General features: G+C 44.2%; 1 protein-coding gene across 4 annotated transcripts; it reads right to left on the minus strand.

The window, feature by feature from the left end:
* Positions 1-37: 37 nt before the first annotated feature.
* hap1 (huntingtin associated protein 1) lies at positions 38-19,594 on the minus strand. 4 transcript variants are annotated; one of them, XM_042104861.1, is made up of 15 exons: positions 19,111-19,592; positions 13,602-13,678; positions 13,276-13,392; positions 12,339-12,436; positions 11,221-11,332; positions 10,861-10,939; positions 10,429-10,559; positions 10,244-10,318; positions 9,493-9,704; positions 7,003-7,221; positions 6,315-6,640; positions 4,986-5,189; positions 4,137-4,242; positions 3,579-3,637; positions 2,115-2,249 (listed from the first exon to the last, which is right to left on the minus strand). In XM_042104861.1, the coding sequence occupies exons 1-14, from the start codon at positions 19,256-19,258 to the stop codon at positions 3,598-3,600; spliced, it is 1,944 nt and encodes a 647-aa protein (XP_041960795.1). In that variant the 5' UTR covers positions 19,259-19,592; the 3' UTR covers positions 2,115-2,249; positions 3,579-3,597. The 4 variants fall into 4 exon arrangements, with proteins under 4 accessions (XP_041960793.1, XP_041960797.1, XP_041960796.1 ...); XM_042104859.1 differs by lacking the exon at positions 3,579-3,637 and having other exon boundaries at positions 38-2,249; positions 19,111-19,594; XM_042104862.1 differs by lacking the exon at positions 4,137-4,242 and having other exon boundaries at positions 2,085-2,249; positions 19,111-19,593.
* Between the last annotated feature and the right edge of the window lie 5,359 nt (positions 19,595-24,953).

Here is a 24,953-nt window from a genome sequence, read left to right on the forward strand (position 1 = left end):
TACATTAAAAAAACAAAAAAAACAATGTACAGCAGTCTTCAGCAGAAATTCTGTGGTTGAGCATTTATTCACATGGAATATAATTTATACAATAGTGCACACCTTAAACACTCAGATACACTGGAGAGATGCGGAGTACAGAATGCACAAGACCATTTCAGCAGGTTTCTACACAATAAACACACAGCTGCATGGAGACTCGTTTCTGTCCACATGGAAAACGATGCAATTTATGGTCACTGCTTTCCCTTTTTTTTTTAACGATCAGCAAAATCCTATGTCTTTATAAACTACTGATTGTTTCCCAATGACGATCTTGCCTGAGGGTAGTTTTAAGCAAGCATGCACTGCTAATGACATAAAAGTTCCTAGTTGGCATGCGTTTGCGTTTGCGTCCTCCGTTTGAAACCATGCATGGACTGGCCACTCAAGAGGGCTGGCTGTGATCATTCACGCTGAGAGCCACACAGATTGACTTTGGCCAGTCAGGAGAAAGCTTTGGAAGTGCAGGTGAAGTCAGTAGTCAACAGCTGACAATAGCTGAGGCGTGGGTTTCTTTTTTCTCTCTTTTTGCCTGAACTGGACGGTGTTGGAACCAACCATCAGTCTAAGGATGTAGCCACAACTAATGGGTCCCCTGAAAGATATCAATCTTATAGTCGAAATCTCAAAAAGTCTACGCTGGCCCCTTGGGCTCCCAGTCCGCCAGTATGAAGTCTTCATGAAGTCCCCGTTCCACTGCTGATACCCACATGAGACACATTATTACATGAATTTCAGTGTATTTGGTGAGAGCTGACGTGATTGTATGTCATACACATAATAAGAGATGGCGTGATGGCTTCTGTACATCCCAGTGGGCACTAGCATCAGTAAGCACATACGGTTCAGTGTGACGCCATGCAGAGGTGTGTCTAGGACCATGACACGTCAGCTGATCTCCAGACAGCAAAGTCAGGGTCCATCCCATAATTAGCTATCTGAACTACGGGGAGAAGAGTGTGTGAAATGTGCTAGTACATAATCAGTCAGTTACTGTGCAAGCTCTAAAATCACAAGCCTTTCAAGTTCTATGTACAGCAGGTCAAATACAATTCAGTCATTTTGTGTGTCTCATGTCTGTATTGCTACTAAGGAAATAGTGAGTTTTAATGACTTCTCAAAACCACTACCTTGCTAATTTCTAAAGGACAATAGATTGTGTTTCAGTGAAAATTGGTACAGTACTTTGATTAAACTGCATGGTTTACATCATGGATGGGACAACAATCACCGCTATCTAAACAAATCGATAGCACCTGTTTACATTGTTGTTGTGAAGTACAATTTGTTTTTCCCATAATGACACATATAAGAAACAGTGAACGTATGTGGATCCAGCAAACGGATTGTTTACAAGACCATGTTTACATTTGAATTTACAACACACTTGGTGGTTCTTTAAAAACAGACAGAAAAAGTGCTATTCCCTTTCATAGTGCCTGAGGACACCGGAAATAAAATGGTAAAAAAGCATTCATTATTTATCTATAGGTTTTGATTAAACAAAAGACAACCCTGACAACAAAGTGGCCCAAAAAGCCAGATGTCAACGGGATGCCAAAGCCTTGATCATACAATGGCACTCAGCTATCTACTGTACAGTGTTTTATAGACAAAGACCAAGAATTCACTACAGCAACAGTCTTTATGGCTCTGTGAATATCCCCGGAGAGGCTCACCGGATGACCCGGGGCCTTGTAGCTGGACTTTAAAAAAAGAAAGTGGGGGGGGGGGGGGGGGGGGGTCCTCTTCAGGGGCCGAAAGTTCCCAGACTGGCCACCCAGGGCCATCCTCTCTGCTCGGCGGAGCCCGAGGCCGAGGCCATCCCTCTGGCCGCCACGCGGTGGAGCCCGAGGCTGAGCAGCTTCTCCACCAGGTTGAAGCTGAAAACACTCCGCGCCCCAGCGTCCGCCGCGCCCGTGTCCACCCCGCCGCTGGAGGCGAAGGCCCCCGAGCTCCTCGCCACTCTGCCAGCGAGGGGGATGGACGGGGCCGGCAGCGGGCTGGGGCCGGTCGGCCGGTACGTCCGGGCCGAGATCCCTTTTTTCTGGAGGATGTGGACGAGACCCAGAGGAGCCGGAGGAGTCCTGGTACTGAGGGAGAGGGAGGGGCTGGAGAGGGAGGTGCGGAGGTAGGGGCTGGAGGCGGCGGCGGCGTGAGTCACATGCTCACCGCTCCCACCAGTTGACACGACGCGAGCGGAAAGGCTGAGGACACAGGAGAGGGACACAGAAGAGACCATGAGAAACGCGGCACAAGTTAGCTTACTCCTAGAGCACATTCAAACACAGTTTAATACAATTGACAACAAGAAACAAGAAAGAAATGCAGAATTATTGATATGATGACAACTTATTGAAGGACTAGAGGGCAATGGAGACATTTAACAGGTTAGAGAGAATGCATTAAAGGTATAATAAGCGATTCTGGATTGAGCCACACCCACTGGCGCCTCACCATTCCCCTCCACAAAACACTCCCCTCCCACCCTTTCAGTGATTGGCAGGAACAGGTTTATAATGGTTTGGGAAACAGGTTTTTTTTCCAGTGTACTCAGAATAGACAGCTAGCAGATCGTGAGGAGATATTCGTTGAATGTGACAGAAAGTGCTACGGGTTAGAAGTAATTTTGAATCGCTTACAGTACCTTTAATCCGGAAAGCAATAGAAACACATTCACCACAACATCATTTTAAGGGCAAATGATGGCTTCTTAATTATTCATTTTAAATCGTTAGAAAAGGTCAAATTAATTATTAATTTTAAATAATTAGAAAAGGCCAAATAATTATTAATTTTAAATCATTAGAAAAGGCCAAATTTTGATGGTGGGGATGAGTGTGCAAAGTTTCCCTTACAAAACATAACTGTAGTTTTTTTGAAGAAAGAGTGCGATTCAATAATATTTTTATTTTCAAAATATTGCTTTTCCTTTTCCTTGCATACAAACTGTAAATGATTTCCTTCAAAAGTGCAGTTTTGTTACACAGAAAACTGCAGTTTTGCCACTTGAAGTAGTGCAGTTATTTTCTGTAAGGGTTTCTTTTGGAATGTATGTCTGGTTAAAATAGTAGGCATTCTTGTACTTGTATATGGCTTTGGCAAACCCAGCAGTTGTTTTCTTATTAACACAAACAAATGATCGTCCATTACGAGCTATTTGGCCTGAACTCAGTCGGTCAGACTTTAATTGCTTCTCTCACAATTACTTCGTCTGAGCCATGAGCAGACAAACATTAGATGATAAATGTGATTCTTGTCTGGACAACAAGACAACAAACCTAGCATTTATCCAGTTAGTTAGCAATGAAAGGCCTGCAGAGGTTATATATGTCTGACTCGTGAGGTCAGCAGTGCTCGATAGCTAGCTTTGCTCTGGCAGACATCTTGAATGAAGATTAGTCCACACCTTTCATGCCAGGGGTTAGTAGGTGTTACTAGGCTTAGAGGAAAAATGTAAATGAGTATTAGTGTGGGTATTATGAGCAGGTAAGAGGTGTCTTTGATGATCCTGGGCGTCTCTCACTGTTGCTTACTTTGCGGAGGTAGGGCATGTCAGAGGTGTAGAAAGAGCCTATTCCAGCGCTTCCTGCTACTGTTTGGGAGGAAATGTGAAGGGGGAGGAAGGGAACAAAGGATTGGGTGAGGAAAGGAACAATCAAAACCTTGCCATACTCTTAGAACGGACCCTGGGAAATATTAACACAATACAACAAAAGAGAGAAAGGGGTTTCCTTCCTGTTACATTTTTTGTTTTTGTTTTTCAGGTTTGTCATGAGAATTTCTCACGAAAAAAAAAAGTAACAAATACGTTTTTAGAAGCAAACATTTTTCACACTTGTAAAGAGTGTATTAACAGAAACCAAAACATTAATAACTGGGGTAAACATACAACGCAGTAGCCTAACACAGTGTTTAATGAACGCAAAATCAAAAGACCTTGACCTTGAGGACCTTGAAAAAAGAAAACCCAAAAGCACCACCATTTTCCTCATCCTTATGAACGATTACGAGCAGCCGACTAAGAGCATGGTGAGAAGAATGGAGACGTGTGATATGAGATGGAGACGCAGGAGCACATGAGGACGTCTTACCTGTTGGAGAGGGCAGGGATGAACAGGGAGGGGTGGTGCAGGATCCGACAGTTGGTGACGGTGAAGGTGGGGGAGGTCTGAGGGAGGTTGGGGCCGGACGGTGGGACTGCGGTCATGGAGGGAGAGATGCAACACTGAACTCAACACAACACACAACACAGCTACACACACACACACACACACACACACACACACATGTACACACAACCACCGGTGCACACAATGAAGGAGGGCAGTTTTTGTGGTGCAAAACCCTTTTTTTAAATTAAACTATGAAATATGTTTCAGGTATTACCCACAACACCTGCTGAGAGAGAGGCTGAATTCAGTATCAAAGGAGAATTGTCCACCAAAGCCTCATCACACCCAATATAAATTACAAATTACAGTATAAATCACACCCAATTCTCAGAGAGAAGAACATGAAAATCAAATAATCTTCATAAAATACCTCAATTGAATTAAGGTAATTACGATAATTATAACACAACTGATTTGATAGTAACTCATTTTGGAAGGATAGTTTTGCATCACACAACCAGCTTGACTACAATGACCATGAGGGATGAGTTCAATGGAATTATGACAATGGAGTGGATCTAAACTAAATGGTTCAGTGGTAGAAGGTCATGATTTTGTGTGTGTGTGTGTGTGTGTGTGTGTGTGTGTGTGTGTATATACATACAGTATATTACTTTCATACAAACTTTCCATCATTCTGATTGCAGATCAGAGTAGTCAATCTCTCCCATGAGTATGTAACAACTATATCGATCAGATTTGTCTTTAAGACATTAGGTCACCATCTTGCCCCTCCCTTCCTGTCTGACCCAGGCGAGGTGTCCTTACCCATACTGCTGTGCTGGCCGGAAGAGAGCCGGGCCAGGGGAGCGTCGTCGTCCTCGTCCTCCTCCAGGTCGTTGAGGCTGTAGACGTGCTGCAGGTCCACCTCCAGCTCGCGGAAGTCTTTGGTGAGGACGCCCGGCCGGGGGTGCAGGATGCCCCCCAGGTTGGGCTTAGCCAGCTGCTGCCAGTGGTGCAGAGTGACCGAACCTGAGAGGGGCAGGGAGGGGGAGGGATTAATACAAGTTATCATACATATACAATGTAGATATATTTAGTTTTCATTAATTAATTAATTAATTAATACAAGTTATCATACATATACAATGTAGATATATTTAGTTTTCATTAATGAATTAATTAATACAAGTTATCATACATATACAATGTAGATATATTTAGTTTTCATGGATGGGGGGTGCAGAGTGACTGAGAAGAGGAGGTGAGGTGGGTTAATATAGAAATATATAACTTTTGTTTTGAAATGGATGAGAATCAGTCAATATATCTGAGCAGGATGAGTTTTCTAAAGTAACTTTGAATACACCATGTGGGAGAATCAGCTGGCCTAGCCTACAGGTGATTTCTGCCTGACAAGCACACACCCAAAAAATAAACACACACACACACACAAAACAAACACTGAAAAAACCTGAGAAGCCGACCGTAAATAAACACATATCTTTCTCACACACAGTCGGCTCGGAGAGAAAGAGAGAGGACACGGCATCTTTCAGCTTTTAGATTACAAGATGCTACTGGCAGGTCTTAGTACCACCCTACAGCTGAACTCCTGAACTTGGGCTCTGTTCTTTCACTTCAAGCACTCATGACAGCAGCCACTTAAACTACACAAATGGCACAGTCAGGGGTGGGGAGACACGGTGCATTCAAATCCAAAATAGAGTGCACAGGTGATGACAGAATATCCTCAATTTTAGAGGATATATTTAGCAAACAAAGACCAAGCTGCTGAACCATCTGAAGTGGAGAGTCCAAACCCCTTATTATGTCGCTGAGTGAACATGGGGGAGGACTAATCCGTGTGGGGGTGCTTATACATGTGGGAACACGCAGCTGAGACAATATGGGGCAAAGGGAACAATAAACAAATCTCTCCACTTCACTTCGGTCTACACTACAAACCATTACGTAGAAAACTAAAAGCAAAAATGTTACAGTATACTGAGCTTCTGCGAATGCGGCCTAAGAAAGTATCACACGAAAACAGCTTCCTTATTCGAATAAAATAACAGAAGTAAACATCTTTGTCGTGTTCAGCATCAACATCTTCCTCATCATTATATTATCGTCGTCATCGTCAAGTCCACTCACCCTCCAGTGGCTTGACGATCTGCAGGCGGTCGGGGAGGCAGGAGCGCGAGGTGGACGAGGACAGGCCCGAGGAGTGGCGCGAGGTGCCCGAGTAGTTGGTGCCCGTGGAGGTGGACGAGGGCGTGAGGAAGCCGCTGGACGTCTCGCCCTCGCCCTCGCCGCCCTGCCAGGCCAGCGCCCGCAGCTTGCGCTCACGCTCCACCTCGAAGAAGGGACGCTCCGACGAGTGGCTCTCCTGCCGCGCCGACAGGCTTGCCAGGGCCACCTCCAGGTCGTGACCCCCGGGTGTGCCCGGCTGGCCAATCAGACGCTGGCTGGGGGTGGAGCTAATGAATGAGACAAAGAGAGAGAGAGAGAGAGAGAGAGAGAGAGAGAGAGAGAGAGAGAGAGAGCGAGCATGTTAACCAATCCGACAAGGCTCCAGATCCTTAGCAGCAGTAGTAAGAAGATACAATCATCCCTTTATGTTTATGTTTATGGTTCTTGGCAAATACTTTTGTCCAAAGTGACATACAATACTCAACATTATCATTAAAAATGAACAGTTCAAAATAAAGTCAGATAGCTTACATAGAAAATTCTAATAATAGTAATAGACTAACTAACCTTTCATAACAGTATAATAACAATGGCACATTGCTATGCTAACAATGACCAAAACATATCATTGATATTAGTTGACCCTCACCTCTGGTCTTCGGTGTGTCCACTGGTGGGGGCTTTGTCGTCCATCTGCAGGCTGGCTCCGTCGCTGCCTCCATAGTAGCTGGTGCGTGGCGTGCTGGTGTGGCTCGAGCGTGCCGACACCGGACTGGAGCCGGGCACCTGAGGGGACTGGCACCGCGAGCGCAGGCGCGCCACCTGGTTCACCACCTTCACCGTCTCGAACACGCGCAGCGGGTGCGTCCTGAGGATGCGGCGACAACAAAAACACGCGTCGTGTCACTTTATTATATCCAAAACCAGCGCACAAACAATCAATTATTCGCCACTGTAACATCCCACATTTAGTTCACCAATCATGATCATACATGTAGTGAAGTGCTCTCTTCCAAAACGCTGTAAATCCATTTTTGAAAACATTAATAAGTCAAGTCAAAGTGCAGTTTTGTTGTTTTGGTTGAGTAAAGAGTCTTAAAGAAAGGAAATTAACTAACAAAGTTCCACTGAAATTACTTGGAAAACAAAATGTAAAAAAAATATATTTATTAATATGCATTAAAATGGTGGATATAGCGTTTTGAAAAAGAGCTCTTCATATTTACTCATTGATTGCATGCATCAGAAGACAATGACTCAATCCAATGTGATGCATCATCATCATACATTGATCTTAGGGAAGGGATGGCCAAAAATACAGCACAATGTATTTCAAAATAAAATGCCAAAGAACGACACCCTAATGTTCAGCGTATCAAAATAACTGTGTACTGTATAATACTGTAGCAACACCATGTATCAACATAAAATACTTAAAGGGAGCATGAAATCACTTTGCACATCTGTTTTAATATATTTAATCTAGTCCTTCATCAGTACACTGACTCTGTTGATTACAATAAGTGGACAATGTTTGAGAGCAACAGCTTGTCTCCGCCTACAAGATATGCCATAAATCTGCAAACAATCAACAGATCAACCATGCTGACCTTCCTGTTACATCTCAGCCTAAATACTGTATCAGAGATGTAGTCAAAAAGTCACAACTGAACTGAAGTTACACTGAAAGTGGTGCACACTAATCACTGAACATATTGAGAGCCACAGAATGTGGGCTTAAAGCTTAAGCTCTGGCTTAAAATAAAGACATCAAACTCATGGTACACTGACACATGGGGCAATTTGAGCAGCACAACCACATTACCGCCACCATGGGTTCCGACTGGATGATCATGTCAATTTTCCTACTGATGATTAAAGTTCTCAAGAAAAATAAGGCAAGGGATTGGCAAACATTAATTCTAAAACTGATAGTTTCGGTCATTGATTGTGATTGGCTGAATTGCGTTCAATGCCGCGTTCGTAAAATGCAGCATAAACATACACCTTGACCGCAATTCGTTTGATAGCGCGTTGTGCCTAACAACGCCCCTTAGCCCTTAGCCTTAGGCTCTCGGGGCTTATTGCTAAAAGAGAACATGTCAGAGCAACAAAAGCCCTACTCCGGAACATTGCACAACAACATTGCCCAGAAAGGTGCCTTGTGTATCAACTGGTTTGGAGGACACATACACATCACAGTCAAAGTTGTCCCAAAGTTCTACCAAAAACAGGCAAACTCATGTGTGTGTGGGCAAGTAACCATGTGGTTGAGTGAGTGGGTTGGTGTGAAAGAGGAGGCTACTAAATCAGCACCAGTCAGAGGCTACCTTCATTGCTTTGCACTTTTATGGTGTCATCACATCACCAAAAGTATGGGTATTACCAAAAATATTTGGCAGTATTTTTAAACTACAAATATACACACCTATAAAGTATTTTAAAGCAACACCAAAGCACTTTTCCTGTCGCACGCACGCTATTTGTTTATCCAGTACTGGCTTTGGAAATAACGAGGTCTACAGACAAGTTAGAGTAGGTTGCATGATTTTATGAAAGTATGATGTATTGCGACATCAGAAGCAAGTCAAATTTGTAGTTTCTTATGTCTCATTCCATCGAACTACAGATCCGCTACCCGATCTGGCAAACTTGCATAGTGCGGTTATAGCCGATAGAGGGCCGCGAAGCGAATGCAGAAATGCCGTTCACCCTGTTACCAGTTGATGAACCACTGAAACGATTTTGGAAACAATATTTTAAGGTAAAAAAAAACTCTTTGGTGTTGCTTTAATACAAAATATGCAGCCATTTTCTTCAACCCAATAAAATACAAATTACAAAATATCATTTTGCATTTGAAATGCATATTAAACTACCTATCCCAAATCCTAAGAGCCTAATGTATGCTATTTTTGTTGGTCTAAGTAGTTAACTTTCTAATGTTTGCACTGTATTACTCAAAGCAAGAGATGATGATATACTACTCAGATCAACCATTTCTTTTAAAGATATTTACATGGAATCACAGAGAGAGACCTAAAGAGAGAGGCCCAATGAGAGAGACCTAGAGAGAGACCTAAAGAGAGAGACCCAAAGAGAGAAAGAGAGAGACCCAAAAGAGAGAGACCCAACTCACTTGTATTCGGATGGTGCAGGACTGTCTATGCCTTTCCGGAAGGTCCCCTCGATCTCCGCAGCCAGAGAGTCCATTGGAATCACTGTCTCCAGGGCACTGTAGCGTTGCACTGTGCTGTTTGGGAGGGTCTTGTTACGCAGGTTCTTAATGTCCTCCCTGGCTTCCCGTAGCATGTCTCCACATTCAGAGTACTTCTCTTGAATGTCCCGAAGCTGCCACAAGGGGGCGATATAGATCAGTCTCTCGCTCCTGCCCTGCCCTGCTTATCTAACTGTCCTTCATATTGCTTTTGATTGGTTTAATAAGGCAGAGGTGTAAAATGTAATAAATTCAAGATGCCGTTGAACGGTAAAATTCCTTAAGGTACTGTCTGTATAAATCGTCTTGTAAATAAACTACCAGTGCTTTTTCAAAGTTCTCTATGTCTCGTTTTAAATGTCAAGGCCCTCGGAAGTCTACCAATGAAGTATGGAGCTACTTTGAGCCTCATAAATGGTGTAAAACAGTGATTTATTTGCATGGCTAGGCCGATGCCCGAGGCACCACAACAACCACACTGTGTTGGTAGCATTGGCTAACTAGCGCCAGATTTCTGAGTGCAGGGGACAAGCCGAGGTGAGCTATGAGACATACGTTCACACTCGGTATCATGTTTCAACACACTTTAGGTCAATATCACACCGGAATTCTCCTTTAAACTTGATGGGCTCTTTAATCATTTGAAAGCTAAACAGCCAAGGGCAACTCTCACCTCAGAACTGAGCTGGGTTTGGCATTCTCGGGAGGCACTCAAGTGCTGGTTGAGTTCTTCATTCTCATTGGTGAGCTAAGAGACATTGAGGGAAATGGGTGAGTCAGTGAGTCAGTGAGTGTGTGTGTGTGTGTGTGTGTGTGTGTGTGTGTGTGTGTGTGTGCGTGCGTGTGTGAGAGACTCACTGTTTTACAGCGCTGCTGCAGGTCGACTATCTGACCCAGCAGAGAGCTGATCTCCTCCTGCTGTCGGAGCGAGTCCTCCACCTTACGGGCCAGCTCGTCAGACAGATCCACCACCTGCCTATTTACCGAGGCTATCGTAGAGATAGAGAGAGAGAAAGAAAAAGAGGGAGAGAGAGAGAGAAATATCAGTGAGCAATATCAAAGTCATGATCCTATAATGTCATTATAGTAATATATTGCCTACACTAAGGTGAGTATTATTACAGCATACGTATTAAGCAGTGTGAATCTCATGTTTGGTCAGTTTTTGACTTCTGGCTATTGTAAGAGGCAGTAAGTAAGGCGATCGAACATCCCAGGTGTGCTGGCGAGGATGTGGCTGATTTGCATGAGTGTTCTGATAGGGTGTCGGGCAGGCAGGGATGGACTTACACAGCTCCTCCACACACACCATCATCAGCTGCTGCTCCTTCTCCTCGTAGTCGGTGGTCTCGGAGGTCAGGTCGTGAGCCTGTGGTGGGAGAGGCAGGGGTCATTTCATCACAACGGGCACTCTCATAATAATGAAGGGCATGTGTTAGTGTGTGTTTGTATGTGTGTGTGTGTGTGTGTGTGTGTGTGTGTGTGTGTGTGTGTGTGTGTGTGTGTTCACTGTATGTGTTTGCATAGGTAATAGGTGTGTGTGCGCTGATTCACCTCCGAGCGTAGTGTGTGTGTGTGTGTGTGTGTGTGTGTGCTGATTCACCTCCAAGCGTAGTGTGTGTGTGTGTGTGTGTGTGTGTGTTGACTCACCTCCGAGCGTAGTTTGAGGTTCTCTTCCTCCAGGCCCTTGAGTTTCTGCTGCAGGAAGTCATACTGGATGAGGTGACCGAGTGAGGATGACGACGAATCGTTTCTCTTCAACCTGAACAGACACGCCATTACACATGTGTGACTTCAACCCATGACTTTACAATATCGTCCTCTTAGAATTAAGGCAAAGCTGTAATCATAATAAACTTTGAGGGGGACATGCCCTGCCCAATATTCAACTATGCTCAAAACGCCCCGCTCCTCTCTATATAAAGACGATTTAAAGATAAAATGCTACAATAGCCTATTATTGAACTCTGTCCAAAATAATGACTCACCGATGTAATCACAAACTAAACGTGCTAAAAGTGCATGGTTTACAAAGGCTAAAAGTAAAGTAACAGATCACACTTGTAATATGGTTTGCTTGCATGGGGGTAGTCAAAGCATAAACTGCTCACAATGTAGACTGTGGCAATGTGTTTATTGTATGTTGGTCTCAAGGGCCCTTATCAACCAAGCCCATAACCACTCATTTGTGATTTGCCCCCCGTGGTAAAAAATTTAAATGGAATATTTTAGTGCTTTAATGTGTATGATTAACCTGACACCCTCTGGGGGTATGCTAAGTTTGTGGAATTTCATCCACGGGGGGTATAAAGACACATTTACATTTGCCAGTCGGGTGTTGGCATTTCTGAGAAAAACTTGAGACAAAATAGGTATTTGGATATCATGTTAAGAGACCTGTTCCACTTCTGTCAATCATTAATGACAGAAACATGTGACGTTATATATTTTGCTGTGTGTGCAGCATTAATAATTCATCTCTTTCGATTCTGAAACCATGCCAGTGGATTGGGTATAATACTGGTCTGGAAAGAGTTCACCTCTCTGGGGCACGAAGTAGCTTAACTAGGCTTAACCAGGCTCTATTGAAAGGGTCCTGCTAGCCTTGTAAAGATTATATTGATCCCATCCATAACATCACCTTCCCAAGCATCACTGCAGTATGTCTTAGTAGTCCTAAACCTGATGTTATGAGCCATGTGTGTGTGTGTGTGTGTGTGTGTGTGTGTGTGTGTGTGTGTGTGTGTGCGCGTGTGCGTCCGACTCACGGTGTGCGGGCCTCGGCTGCCGATTCCAGCTCTTCCGTGCTGGCATAGAAGTGCAGCAGGTCGTCCCTCATGGTCAGCTCATGGCGCAGCTGGGCGATCTGCACGGGCCACAGACAGAACAAACACGGGTGAGTGGACAGAAATCAACATGCCCTCCATCATACCCCTTGTTAACACTATAAACTTGCCCAAAATGCACCTGTCTCAAAACATTGCATGTGTGTGTGTGTGTGTGTGTTTATGTGTGTGTGTGTGTGTGTGTGTGTGTGTGTGTGTGTGTGTGTGTGTGTGTGTGTTTATGTATGTGTGTGTGTGTGTGTGTGTGTGTTTATGTGTGTGTGTGTGTGTGTGTGTGTTTATGTGTGTGTGTGTGTGTGTGTGTGTGTGTGTGTGTGTGCCTGACTCACGGTGATGCATCTCCAACAACATAAATGACCACAGTTGTTTCCCATAACTAAGTTAATAACTTTGTTGGTTGCAAAGCAATTTCCCTATTGCCAACCAACATAGTTGCTAACAGGTTAGCAACTATGGTTTTGGGGAATGCGCCCCCTGGTGGGTAAATACAGGTCCACGTCATCACACATGTCTGGTCATCACACCTGTCTGGTCATCGACATTACATAGCAGGCCCTGGAATGAGCTACGGAGTCTGACCTAACAATGCTACTATGTGTTGTCTCCTGTCCAACATTCTCTGATGATTACATGCAATGTTTGACTGTGTAAATCCTTAAAGATGCTGACAGATGGCAAGGAACTTGTTATAAAATTATGTCAGTGCTCTGGTTTAGTTGATATGGGTTTTGTGAGTGTTTAACTCGACTAGTTCACCTACAAAAGGCCTGAGTCAGCTGTGCACACTGCCGTACAATACTGGCCCAGGGCTTGGATATTTGGAGGGGTCAAAGGCTTGTCTTTTAACCAAGCAGCTTACCTCTTCTTTGGCAATCTCCAGTTGTTCGTCCAATAGCTCGTTGCGTTCCGTAAGCTCCCGGTTCTGCTTGAGCAGCGATTGGCCGATCCGCGCTGCCAACTCAAGATCCCGTTCTTTCTGTTGAACAGAAGCCAGACGTGAATCAGGACTAAGTCAGACTATGAGAGTGCACCACTTAATGAACTGGTTATTAAGGGCTAAATCCGAAGGAGATTGAAAGTGGCACCAGTTATCCAATAGCCAAGGGATGTTTACACCACCCACAAATAGTATGGACGTTGAACGTACGTCATATGGATACTCATCCGTCCCTGAAAATGCCTTACCTCCTCCAGCAAGTGTGTTACTGCCTCAATGTCATGGTAGGTCTTGGTGACTTGACCCACTCTCTCTGAGCAGATCACTGTAGGGAGAAATAGAGAGAGAGAGAGAGAGAGAGAAAGAAAGAAAGAAAGAAAGAAAGAAAGAAAGAAAGAAAGAAAGAGAGAGAGAGAGAGAGAGAGAGAGAGAGAGAGATGTTTTGTGTTTAAACTTACAGCAAAATTAAATCAGATCAGTCTGAATGGAGTCCAGTAGTAAGTCCCCCCCCCCCCAAAAAAAAAAAAAAAAACCAACAGACCACTCAGTCAGTCTCCCAGATAATTTTCTGTTCTAATTTGGGAAGCTAACTCTGTTTGTCATAGTGAGTTCAAAAGACCACATGGCTTCACACTAATGGAGGACAACAGTCTTTACACAACACGGCAACACTGCATTATACTACATTACGGTCCAAACCTGATCTTAGCAATAACAGAGGAGGAAGTCAGGTGTGCTGTAAACATGCCATTGTTTTCTTAACTCTTAATGCACATAGAACTGCTCCAAGAACTGAGTCTCTCTTATCATGATCCAGATTAGGAGGATAATTCCTTTGAGTCTCTCTCTCTCTCTCTCTCTCTCTCTCTCTCTCTCTCTCTCTCGCTCTCTCTCTCTCTCCATCCCTCCATCACTCCAGCAAGCGTTAAAAGCAGGTCATGAAGAGTGTCTATCAATGGGATTAATGCCATTTATAGACATACGCCATGCAATTAAACGCTTGTTTACGGGTCTCCGTTACTCTGTTTATCCATGGCCTAAAAACAAAACGTCATCCATCTGACGTACGCTGTCTTGCTCTCCTGAACCTGACCCTTCAGAATGGACTTGACATACTGTAGATGTCTGTCAATGTTGTCCACAAAGCAGCAGAAAGCAGCAGAAACTTCAATTCACCTGTCCTATGTCCAGCCTATATATCAGAGAGATTATTTCATGAGTCTGCTGCTTTGCAGGCATGTGTGTGTGTGTGTGTCGTATGAGCATTTTGAACTCCCACAACAACATATGACACATTAACAAGACATACACACAACATATTAAATAACAAGACTGTTATTTCTTGATTCACAAGTATATACAGTACAAGCTATTGGACTAATGAGTTTTCTTTATTACGATTGAATTGCAGAAGTAGTCTCAGTCATAGCCAACACAGCAGGACATCAGTCCAGGGCTGTTTAGTGTGGTCTATGAGAACATCGATGGCTGTATTTACTGAGTATACACATTATGCCTGAAAGCTTCAGCGCACGAGAGTGATTTTGCCCTTCTGCAGTCTCCACCAACACCCATTAGTCAACACACTGGTGATTAAATGGAACGAACCCCCCCAGCAGTCCAGTGCTGTGTTTCACAGGGCCTGAGTGTGTGCCAAACACAGTGTACCCTTTAGAGGTGAGTTTAATCTGCAATGCAGGACAGAGAGAAAGGGTCAGAGAGAGAGAGGGAGAGAGAGAGAGAGAAGAGAGAGAGGAGAGTGAGTGAGTGAGTGAGTCAGTGAGTGAGTGAGTGAGTGAGTGAGTGTGTGTGTATGTGAGAGAGAGAGAGAGAGAGAAAAGAGAGAGAGGAGAGTGAGTGAGTGAGTGAGTGTGCGTGTATGTGTGTGTGTGTATGAGAGAGAGGGAGACAGAGAGGGAGAGGGAGAGAGAGAGAGAGAGAGAGAGAGAGAGAGAGAGAGAGAGAGAGAGAGAGAGAGAGAGAGAGAGAGAGAAAAAGGCACAAAAATGATAGTTCTGTCCCTCAGGGAGAAGTAGACAGCTGGTGTATGTGTCAGTGCTAAAGTACCTTGCACACCCTAAAAACGGACTGCCTTCTGTTAACAAATGCACTCTTGCCATTTACAAACCATTCAGAATCACATGGAAGTGTTATAAAGAATATGGGTAATACTTTATAATAATTACACACTGTTAAGCATTAATTAAGCATTTGTAAACTATTACTAAATGTTTTGTTCCTCATTTATTAAATATAGAGAAAACATTTATATATTAAACATATTTTAGATTTAGGCGTATTTACTCTGAACAAACCATTTATAACTGTGTGTACAAATGCTTTACGGATGGAAATCAATGTAGGAACAATGCTTTACAAATGAGGAACAAAGCATTTAGTAATAGTTTACAAATGCTTAATAAATCCTTAATAGTGTGCAGTAATTATAAAGTGTTACCAAAGTATGATATGAATATGATACATGTGCTATAGCTATTTTCACGTGGATCAAACTTGATGAAAAAAGGGTAAAGTCACAAATGCACAAATCAATGTCTTGTCAGACAAATGATATACTGTAAGTGAAAAAGAAAGGACACTTTTTAGCACACTAAATAGGAAATATATTTTTGAAAATAAAGCTTGATGCCATCAAACATACACAGGATGACTGATTAGTGTAAAACCATCCTGAATTCACCCAGACAACATTTTGAAGACTCCCCACAGCAGAGCTGTCAATATGAGCTTCTGAGGCCATGGCTGTGACACCCTACCCAGCCTTCTGTCTCGAGTAACGAGATTACCCCATGTGCAGGTTGTTGTCTCCGCAGGCTTTAAAACTGCCCCTACTCAAGGCAGCTTCAACTAGCAGAGCAGATAGTCATTATCCATGACTCCAAATACTAGTGTAGAAAACCCAACATGGCCTCTGCGTTGTCCACAGAGCGAACGAAAATGAGCAGACCATCAGACAATCCTTTCCTAGAGAATTTGTCCAAACAGAAACAAAAGCTCTACACCCAAGACCATGTCAGCTGTCCAGCATACCCTCCTCTTGCTCCGTTCATAGAGGAGTCCATAAGTGTAGGATTATTACTTTAAATCATCAGCTGAAGGAAAGATATGTGTCTGGATGAAAATGCTGGCCCTAAAGCATGGCCAAAGCATACTATACAACCTGACTTTCAGTGCTCAAGGTCAAGGAATATTACTTGATAAAACAAACAGAGCATATACTGTACATCAGTGCAACGTCTAACTGAATGGATGACTACAGCATTCCTCACACCACGTCTCAAAAATGGGAGAGGCGCTGTACAAACAGTTCCCACCAGTCTTAGCTCAGAGCTAAAACATCCAACCAAAACAAATATGTTCATGGAGCTACGCAGCCATGAAATCATTAGCTCACTTATCCTGTACGTCTATTTTTAACCTGCATCCACCACCACCACCACACACACACACACACACACACACACAACACACACACACACCACACACACACACACACACACACACACACACACACACCACACACACACACACACACAACACACACACACACCACACACACACACACCACACACACACACACACACACACACACACACACACACACACACACACACACACACACCACACACACACACACACACACACACACACACACACGGTGGGGTACCTGATGGGCTTAATTGGGCTTAACCCTCCCCCACCTCCCGCCACCTTCTTAAAGCCTCTTCCAGGTTCCTTCACTAAAGCGCTCCCATTCATGCTTTCCCGAACATGACCCTGGCGCCACTCTTTAACAACTCAGCCTGGTGATAGCTGGCCATGATCTGGGAAGGATGCGGACACAACCCCACCTGAGATGAGATGAACTCTCTCTCTCTCTCTCTCGCTCTCTCTCTCTCTCATTATGAGCGTTCTCCTTTTCACAAAGCGACAGATCTCATCAATGTCATTACCTCAGATACCAGGGATTTTTCAAAGCTGGTTAGGAGATGACAGTCAGGTTGTAGAAAGATCTGGAAAAATAAATCTACTACTGTTTTTGCTCACCAGATAAAATAAGTTAGACAGTGCACATAATGATATATCCTCTTATCCTTATGATTGAAATCATTTTGAAAATCAGAAAGAATATTGGCCTATGAAAGGCGTGTGATAGCAGCTTTAAAAAGACAAACTAGTTGACAGAAAGGGGATCAAAACATACATTGCTGAACTGCCTGTACATTAAAACCGTCCCAAAATGTAATGATCTATAAGTATGGTATAGAGTTCCAAGGGGTGCTGTTTGCTTGTGTATCTGGACAGAGGGAATGTTAGCACAGAATTGCTGTGTTTGTTATATAACGGTAACACCAAAATATGCACGGTTCACAACACCATGAAAACAACTGGACCAGAAATAATGACAGCAGCATGAGAAGCCTACCATATGTTATGTTATATAAAATGAGATAATTTCACCTCCACAATATTTCTTGAACTTATTGCTGGGAAGATGGTTAAGCAAAGTAGAAGAGTCCAAACCTCACAACGAAAAGTAAACACACATAAATGCAAAACTGCCAGCAGTGTTGTTGACTTAACGTAAGGTACAAAGACAAGTGCTATTCTCCATTAAAAACACAAAGGAGAGAGTCCAATTTAACCAGAAACAAATGTGGCTAGTGTGTGTCCCTGAGGTTATCTGACCCTGTCCGATAGATTAAGAGCAGTGCACAAACATGGCGCACCTGAGCCAGGCAGCCCAAACAGGCTCGGCCATGCAGGCCCAGTTGGTTTGTGGGCGCCGATAAGCAGCTTAGCGCGAGCTTCACCTCCGACTACAGCCATATCTGTCTACTGCTGACGCCATAGATGTAGCTGTAGCCAGGTGACTTTGAGTTCAATCGACAATCGAAAAAGGAGACGCTTGATATAGCTACACAACTAGTCGCAACACAAACAGCACAAACATTATTAGCTGATACTACTAGTAGTATTACAGTAATATAAGATTAATATAGGAGAAAGCACTCCCTTGTTACTCCCCTATTTTATTATTTTTTCCTTTGTGCGAACTCTTTGGTTATAATTGTGTATTATTAAAATGGACGACAGAACCAGTATATATATTTTTGAATATTCCTGCTATTCCACCACGTGCTGCTGAGAGTGAAGACTCTCCATGGAGACGAGTGTGATGTCAGTGCTGCAGCTCCTTGTGAATGAATCACCGTGGCAGCCCCTGCAGAGGGATTCTGTGTGCGTTATAACACAGAGAACCAACACAACTGGGCATGCCAGCCAGGCTCCTGCAAAGAGGGTCACACTTCACAAGAGCAAGTGTGAGGACGAGAACAGGACGAACGATGTGCAACAGACACATACCCACACGCCGTTACTGCATTCAATATCCTAATATTTCTGAATGGTTGTTTGCCCATGTGATAGTGTCCTAGTAACTGCCTAGTTCGCCTCAGAGAGGGAACAAAGACTTTCCTTCACTCTGCACCTCCTGTTCTGTTCCCTTTCTCCCATCTATCAATCATTGCCTTTCATATTGTCTTTCTTCCCCATATTCTCTCTATCGTTCTCTCTCTCTGTCTCTCATCATCTGTCCATCACCTTCATTCCTCTACACTCCACTGGATTTTCCCTCCTTTTTCTCCAGTTTGTTTCTCTGCACACACACCTTTGTTCTGTTGCTATCTCCTTCTCTCTCTCTCTCTCTCTCTTGGATCCCTCCGTCCGTGTTACCTTGCATCAGCTCCCTGCACAGAGCCTCAGCCTCCGGCCCCTGCTGCCCTTCCTCTTCCCCCTCCTCCTCTTCCTCGTCCTGGCTGCTGCTGCTGCTGCTCTCCTTCTCGCTGTCCTCCTCCAACGATGACGAGCTCCACACCTCCATGCTGACCACTGCTGCTGCTGGACCACGACTCTCTCGTCCTCCTGCTTTTTCTTCTCCTTGCCCCCTCTCTGGCTAATTCCTCCGGTCTCGTGCCGGCACGCGTCGCGGTTATATCCTCTAGCCGGACGGCTCCTTGTGGGTATCCGTATGGGTCTTGACCACAGGCGCGTACGTACGTCCACCCTTGAGGCTGCGCTGCTATTGTCTGATGCCCGCCTGCCTTGGCAACATGGTCGTTTCCCACCCCTTTTGGGTGTGTGTATGTGTGTGTGAGAGCGAGAGAGAGAGAGAGAGACAGAGAGTTGGTGTGTGCGTGTGTGTGTGTGCTGGTGCCCCACTCTGTGTTATGCTGGTCAGCCACTCTCAGAGCTAGGTGGCCAATCCGATAAGAGTGGGAGGGGTTTGTCCATGCTGACGCCATACGGCTCTACTGCTCGTATTCACCTGGGCAGATGGAGGGGCAGGACTGCACCACAGTGCTCAGGGACTGGGGGGTTGTTGTGTGTGGATCAAATCAAATCAAAATCCCTCAGCACGCAGCAAAATCAATAACTGAGCAAGTCACAGTCAGTAATACTGCATCCAAGATGTTTGATTACCATTTCCAGGAAGAGGGTGAAGCATTGCTGCAGGCAGGATGGAGAGGGTATTAAATGCCAGGATCCCCCCCCCCCCCCCGTGATGCTGTGGCAGATGGTACGCTCTGAAAGTGCCGTGTTGGAACTGGAGACGTAATGCTGCAGCAGAGACTCAGACTGCCCCCCTCGGCTAGGCATGCTGAGGCACTCAAACTGTGTGTGTGTGCGTGCATACGTGCGTGCGTGTGTGTGTGTGTGTGTGTGTGTGTGTGTGTGTGTATGTGCGAGCGTGCATGCTTACGTGTGTGAACAAGTGTGTGTGTGTGTGTGTGTGTGTGTGTGTGTGTGAGAGTGTGTAGATTCTGTGTAGGCATCCTCTGAAAAGATATATTGTGACATGCAACATTAATCTATTACAGGGGAGAGGTCCAATTCAATTAATAGGTGTGAACCCATGCAAGTGCACGCTCACATAATAGAGCGGATGGGATCACGTTATAGGGAGTGGTGATCAATGTTACAGCTATGCTTGCAGCCTGTGTTTTTCCATTGCATGCTTCACTGTGCATGAAACATTTCTAAACAAAGACATCTTCATGACATTGTCTTAGGTCTCTCAGAATAACATACAACCGTATGTCTCCAGAAACGTAGGGGAATGGAAAGCCAACAAAAGTCCAGATTATTGTCGATGTAGGTGCATTTGTAAGATGGGGGTGCTAGATTTAGCTTTTTCATTTTTCATATTTCAATATTGCCATCTTACAGGTCCAAAAGACAGTGTACCAGTTCAATGTCTTTGTAAAATACATTGTACTATTATGTTCTTTGTAAAAGACATTGCACTAATATTGTTCATTGTACTATTATTCATTTAAATAGTCACTACAAAGACCTTGACGTGCACCAGTAAGTTGAGGAAGAGGAAGAGGAATACAGGGAGGAAGGTCAAAGCCAAAGAAACAGCAGCTATCTGGGCTAATGGCTTAACCATGGAGTTCACTTCTCTTATTGTTGGTCTTTATGGGTGGAGAGCGTCGGCCCCCTGCCAAGTCTAACACTCAGGTACTGCATGTTGTGCTGCACGTCTCAAACACGGCTTAAATCTCTGCAATGCAAATGAGTCACCGAAAACCATTAGCTCCTGTAACACTGACGCCGAGTGCCTTAGTTGGAAGTGTGCAGAAAGAGGCCTCCACAACAACGGGGAAAGGTTGAAAATGCCAAGGTTAAATGCACTGAAACACTAACCTTTTAAGATAGTGTTAATGAATGTAGAATTCATACAACATAGCTAGTTCTGTGTGAATGCATGCATTGTGGAGATTTAGATCATTAACCAGGATATGTGAAGATTGGGTGAAGATGTATGAAGATACATTGAAGATACACGGACTGGCTTCCCATGAGACTCTCCACAGATGCATCTGTTCTGGGCTGAGGCTGTCGTACTGTGATCTGGTACACTGTTCCAAGCCAGCCCCAAATCTTCAGTGTCCCTCCTATCAAATATTTAACCCGACCACCATCAATTTTTCAAACTTAGATGGTCAATTCCAGGTCATGTGTGGCACACGGCTGGTTTTCTAGCCAGACGACCGCCTTTGAACACGCACCCTGGGTTAGCCTTGTCCCAGGGTCTAGAGGTGGCTTGGGATACGGCGGGGGTTAATGAAAGTCTGATCGTGGAGCAGTGCTTTAAAATGGGTGTGTCTGTCTGAAGGCAGTCTGTCCTGAATCTGGACACAGTGGCCTCAAATTGAGTCTGCCCTCTTTTCATCTTTCCTGGGTTTCTTGCTGTTAGTCTATTATGTGGTATGAGTCATGACACATAAATGGGTAAATATATATATTTATAAAATATAGATATATAGATATAGTAAATATACAGATCCTAACTTGACACTCCAGAAAAAAGAAGATCATAACAATACCCACAGTTCCTCCTTCCGATTTTCCTTCTATGTACGATTTTCCATTTTACGTCAGTAATTAAACGAGGTCGGTGCTGTTCCATGATTATCCCCACGACAATACTAGCCGGGATTCAAATAGCTTGGAGCTTAGAAACAGCAGGGGCCTTGACCCACCACACACCATAGGGCCACAGGCACTACTCATTCAACAGCAAACTGTTTTGGCATTCTCCCTTCATTTCATTTAATTTACAAAGGATGAGAGGATGAAAGAGGACAAAAAGAGAGAGGAAGGTAAAAGGAAAACGTGCGAAAGAGAGAGTTGTGCCAAAGAGACAGCTGTGTTTCGGCTACGGGCGAAGGACATCCGAGGTAAGAGGCTCTGCGATCTGTCCATGTGATCAGATGCGATCTGTCCAACATCTCATCTCTGGCAATGCAAAGAGCACCACCAGCCTGTTGCTTTTGGCACACATGGTTGTTTTAACACCTGCCTACCCAGCTCAAAACTGTCCCCATTTTATCAGCTGTTTGGCTTCCTTTACTACGGGTTTATCTACAGGCAGTACACAGACTCCAAACCAGGTCAGGGATTGAAGCAACGTCCTGTTCTTAAGATTACTTGTGAATTTCTAGCTATGCAACACAATTATTTGTGCATTGGTCATTAAAAATGCACGCACATAAACCAAGATATCTGGAGTAACTAAATATTGCTACAACAGCTATTTATTAGCTTTAATGGTAGGGTTTCTATAGCCTCGTTGACACTCTTAATTGAGAGTGGGTCTGGCAAAGATTAATTGACTTAAGACTTCCAACAGGGGCGTAACTAGCAGTGAATTTAAACTTTGTGCATTGCACTGTGAAATAAATCGTTTTAGAAATGCAGCAATCTTGTAAATGAAGGTTTTAAATGCAGTTGTTTACTCAATTCCAAAAAAACACACACCCATGCCGGATTAGAGATTGTATTTGCGCGCCCGATTTTTAGGGACGTTGGAAATGGACTTCAATGGCCTCTTGGCCAGACAGACCTGTAGAGCAAATCCCAAATTTGCCAAAGGTTCGTAAATAAAACAAGCTTTTCACAAACACCACTGAATAATTTGCACTTATACTAACAGTACAATATAGTAATGGAACATCCTTATGGCAAAAACAGTCAAATCAGTCTCTGGTTAACATGGGTTGGACTATTGTGACCTGATGTCTGGGTCTGACAAACACAACAGGTGGTCAGACAGTGTCTCCTATACCTGGGGCCTCAGTCTAGAGACATGATTACATAACAGAGAACATATTGGTGGTCCCTAAAATAGGATGTAGACGAGTTGTTCTACTTAGGAGCGATTCAACTTTGATCCTCTGAGCTGCTACACTGAACTCTGTTACACACCTAACCACACACACACACACCCACACACACACAGATAGACACCCCCCACCCCCTAAATCCCTTTAAAGCACCCAATGTTTACATGGGGGGTGTTAAGAAAAAAGCCCGACAGCACAACCACAAGATACCCATCTGCCATCTGTCACATCGCCATGGCTACACTGACACCCGACGTGTCCAGCATCACCTGGTGTCCTAACATGCACACCTTATCCCCATATAGGGTCTATTACTGTCCCACCTGAAAGACAGTAGATGCCAGACAGTGGCCACCTGCTTGCTGTGCTTCCTGACCACGGCGTCCATGACACCGGCGCAGGCCGTAAGTGGGGCCGGGCAGGGGGCCAAGACTCAAGAGGCGTTACGGCCTGAAGGTCCAGAAGGGGCTAAATATACTTAAGCAGGCCCTGCCTGCCTGCCTGCCTGCCTGGCTGACGACGCTAAGCAGATTGGTGGCATTTGGCATCTGGGTGCCCTGCGAGGAAGGGGAAGAGATCCGGGATTAGGGAGCACTTATCAAATCACCTCACTGCTGCGTCTCAGATGGTCGGGCAGGCAGATGAAGAAGTCCCCAAGGAAGATCAATAGTGAAAATTAATTCAACAGGCAGTGGGGGATCATGAGTGCTATTGACTATAGTGTTATGACATGCTGAATGTTTACGCTTCTGAATCATTGAGTAAATTTCACCTCATCACGCGAGAGAGAGAGAGAGAGAGAGAGAGAGAGAGAGAGAGAGAGAGAGAGATACCAATAGATTTAGTCGTCTAGTTTATTTTTATACTATGGTCTTCATTCCAGCTGTAGAGGTGAGCTCAGTACAGTCTCTGGAGGTAAATGAGGCTCGATTAGCATTAATTGTGACAACACTATATATTCTTTATATAAATTATATAATATCATGTCATGTTATTATTTTTGCACAATATTATCTAATTTGGTGAAAAAACAATACATTTTCGGAGATGTTTTTACAGATAATTCTTGATGTTTCATAAACCACAGAAAGTTGTTTAGCTGAGGTAGCAATGACACTAGGACGCATAATGTGGGAAGACAACAAACCGGTGTCAGGGATGTTCTCCTCGGGGAAACCCTGAGCACGTGCCGCACACCCAAACCGACCAGTAGCACCCCGCTGCGGTCAGGTACATCCTAATGCCATACTGAACACAATCCTCGGGAACATGACATTCAGGAACGAGAGTTCTATCCCATCAAGCTTCTGTGGAAAGTGGTCAAGCAAGCCAATCCACAGTGACTGTCAATTTACTGGACTTAAAGGGGTGGTTCAGGACCTCATTTCCAAGTAAGCAAGTGGGATATTTATCAGTGGAGACAGTTTTCAACACGTTGCAGAGTTTTTTGCAGAGTTCGCAGGTGCTAGGCTAACGCAAGTCAACGGTATGTGTTAGCCTGCCACTAAAAACAGTCTTACCCGCTCCAAAGTACACCAGAGGCAAATAAATTATAACGCCAGACTATTCATGCAAATGTCTGTTGATAGTTTTATTTCTAACATTATTCTATCCTTGCATTTCAACGAGGGACTAGTTTCTTAGTTTCTTAGCAGCGGCGGAATTATACTTGCTCCGGTTAGTAGCACTGCGCCGAAAAAGTCAACAGTAAAGCGCATTCCAATGGGGATACCTAGTAGTAGCCTTGGTAATATCAGTCTGCTGCTGAGTTGCTTAAATGACTACTACCAACTTAAGTATAACTATTGCAACGCAATGCGAGGGTAGTTGTATTTCTTACACTATTCTATCAACACAGACATTTTCATTGATTGTCTGGAATTT

Source organism: Alosa sapidissima, chromosome 9 (genome assembly GCF_018492685.1).
Source record: "Alosa sapidissima isolate fAloSap1 chromosome 9, fAloSap1.pri, whole genome shotgun sequence".
Classification (NCBI taxonomy): Eukaryota; Metazoa; Chordata; class Actinopteri; order Clupeiformes; family Clupeidae; genus Alosa; species Alosa sapidissima.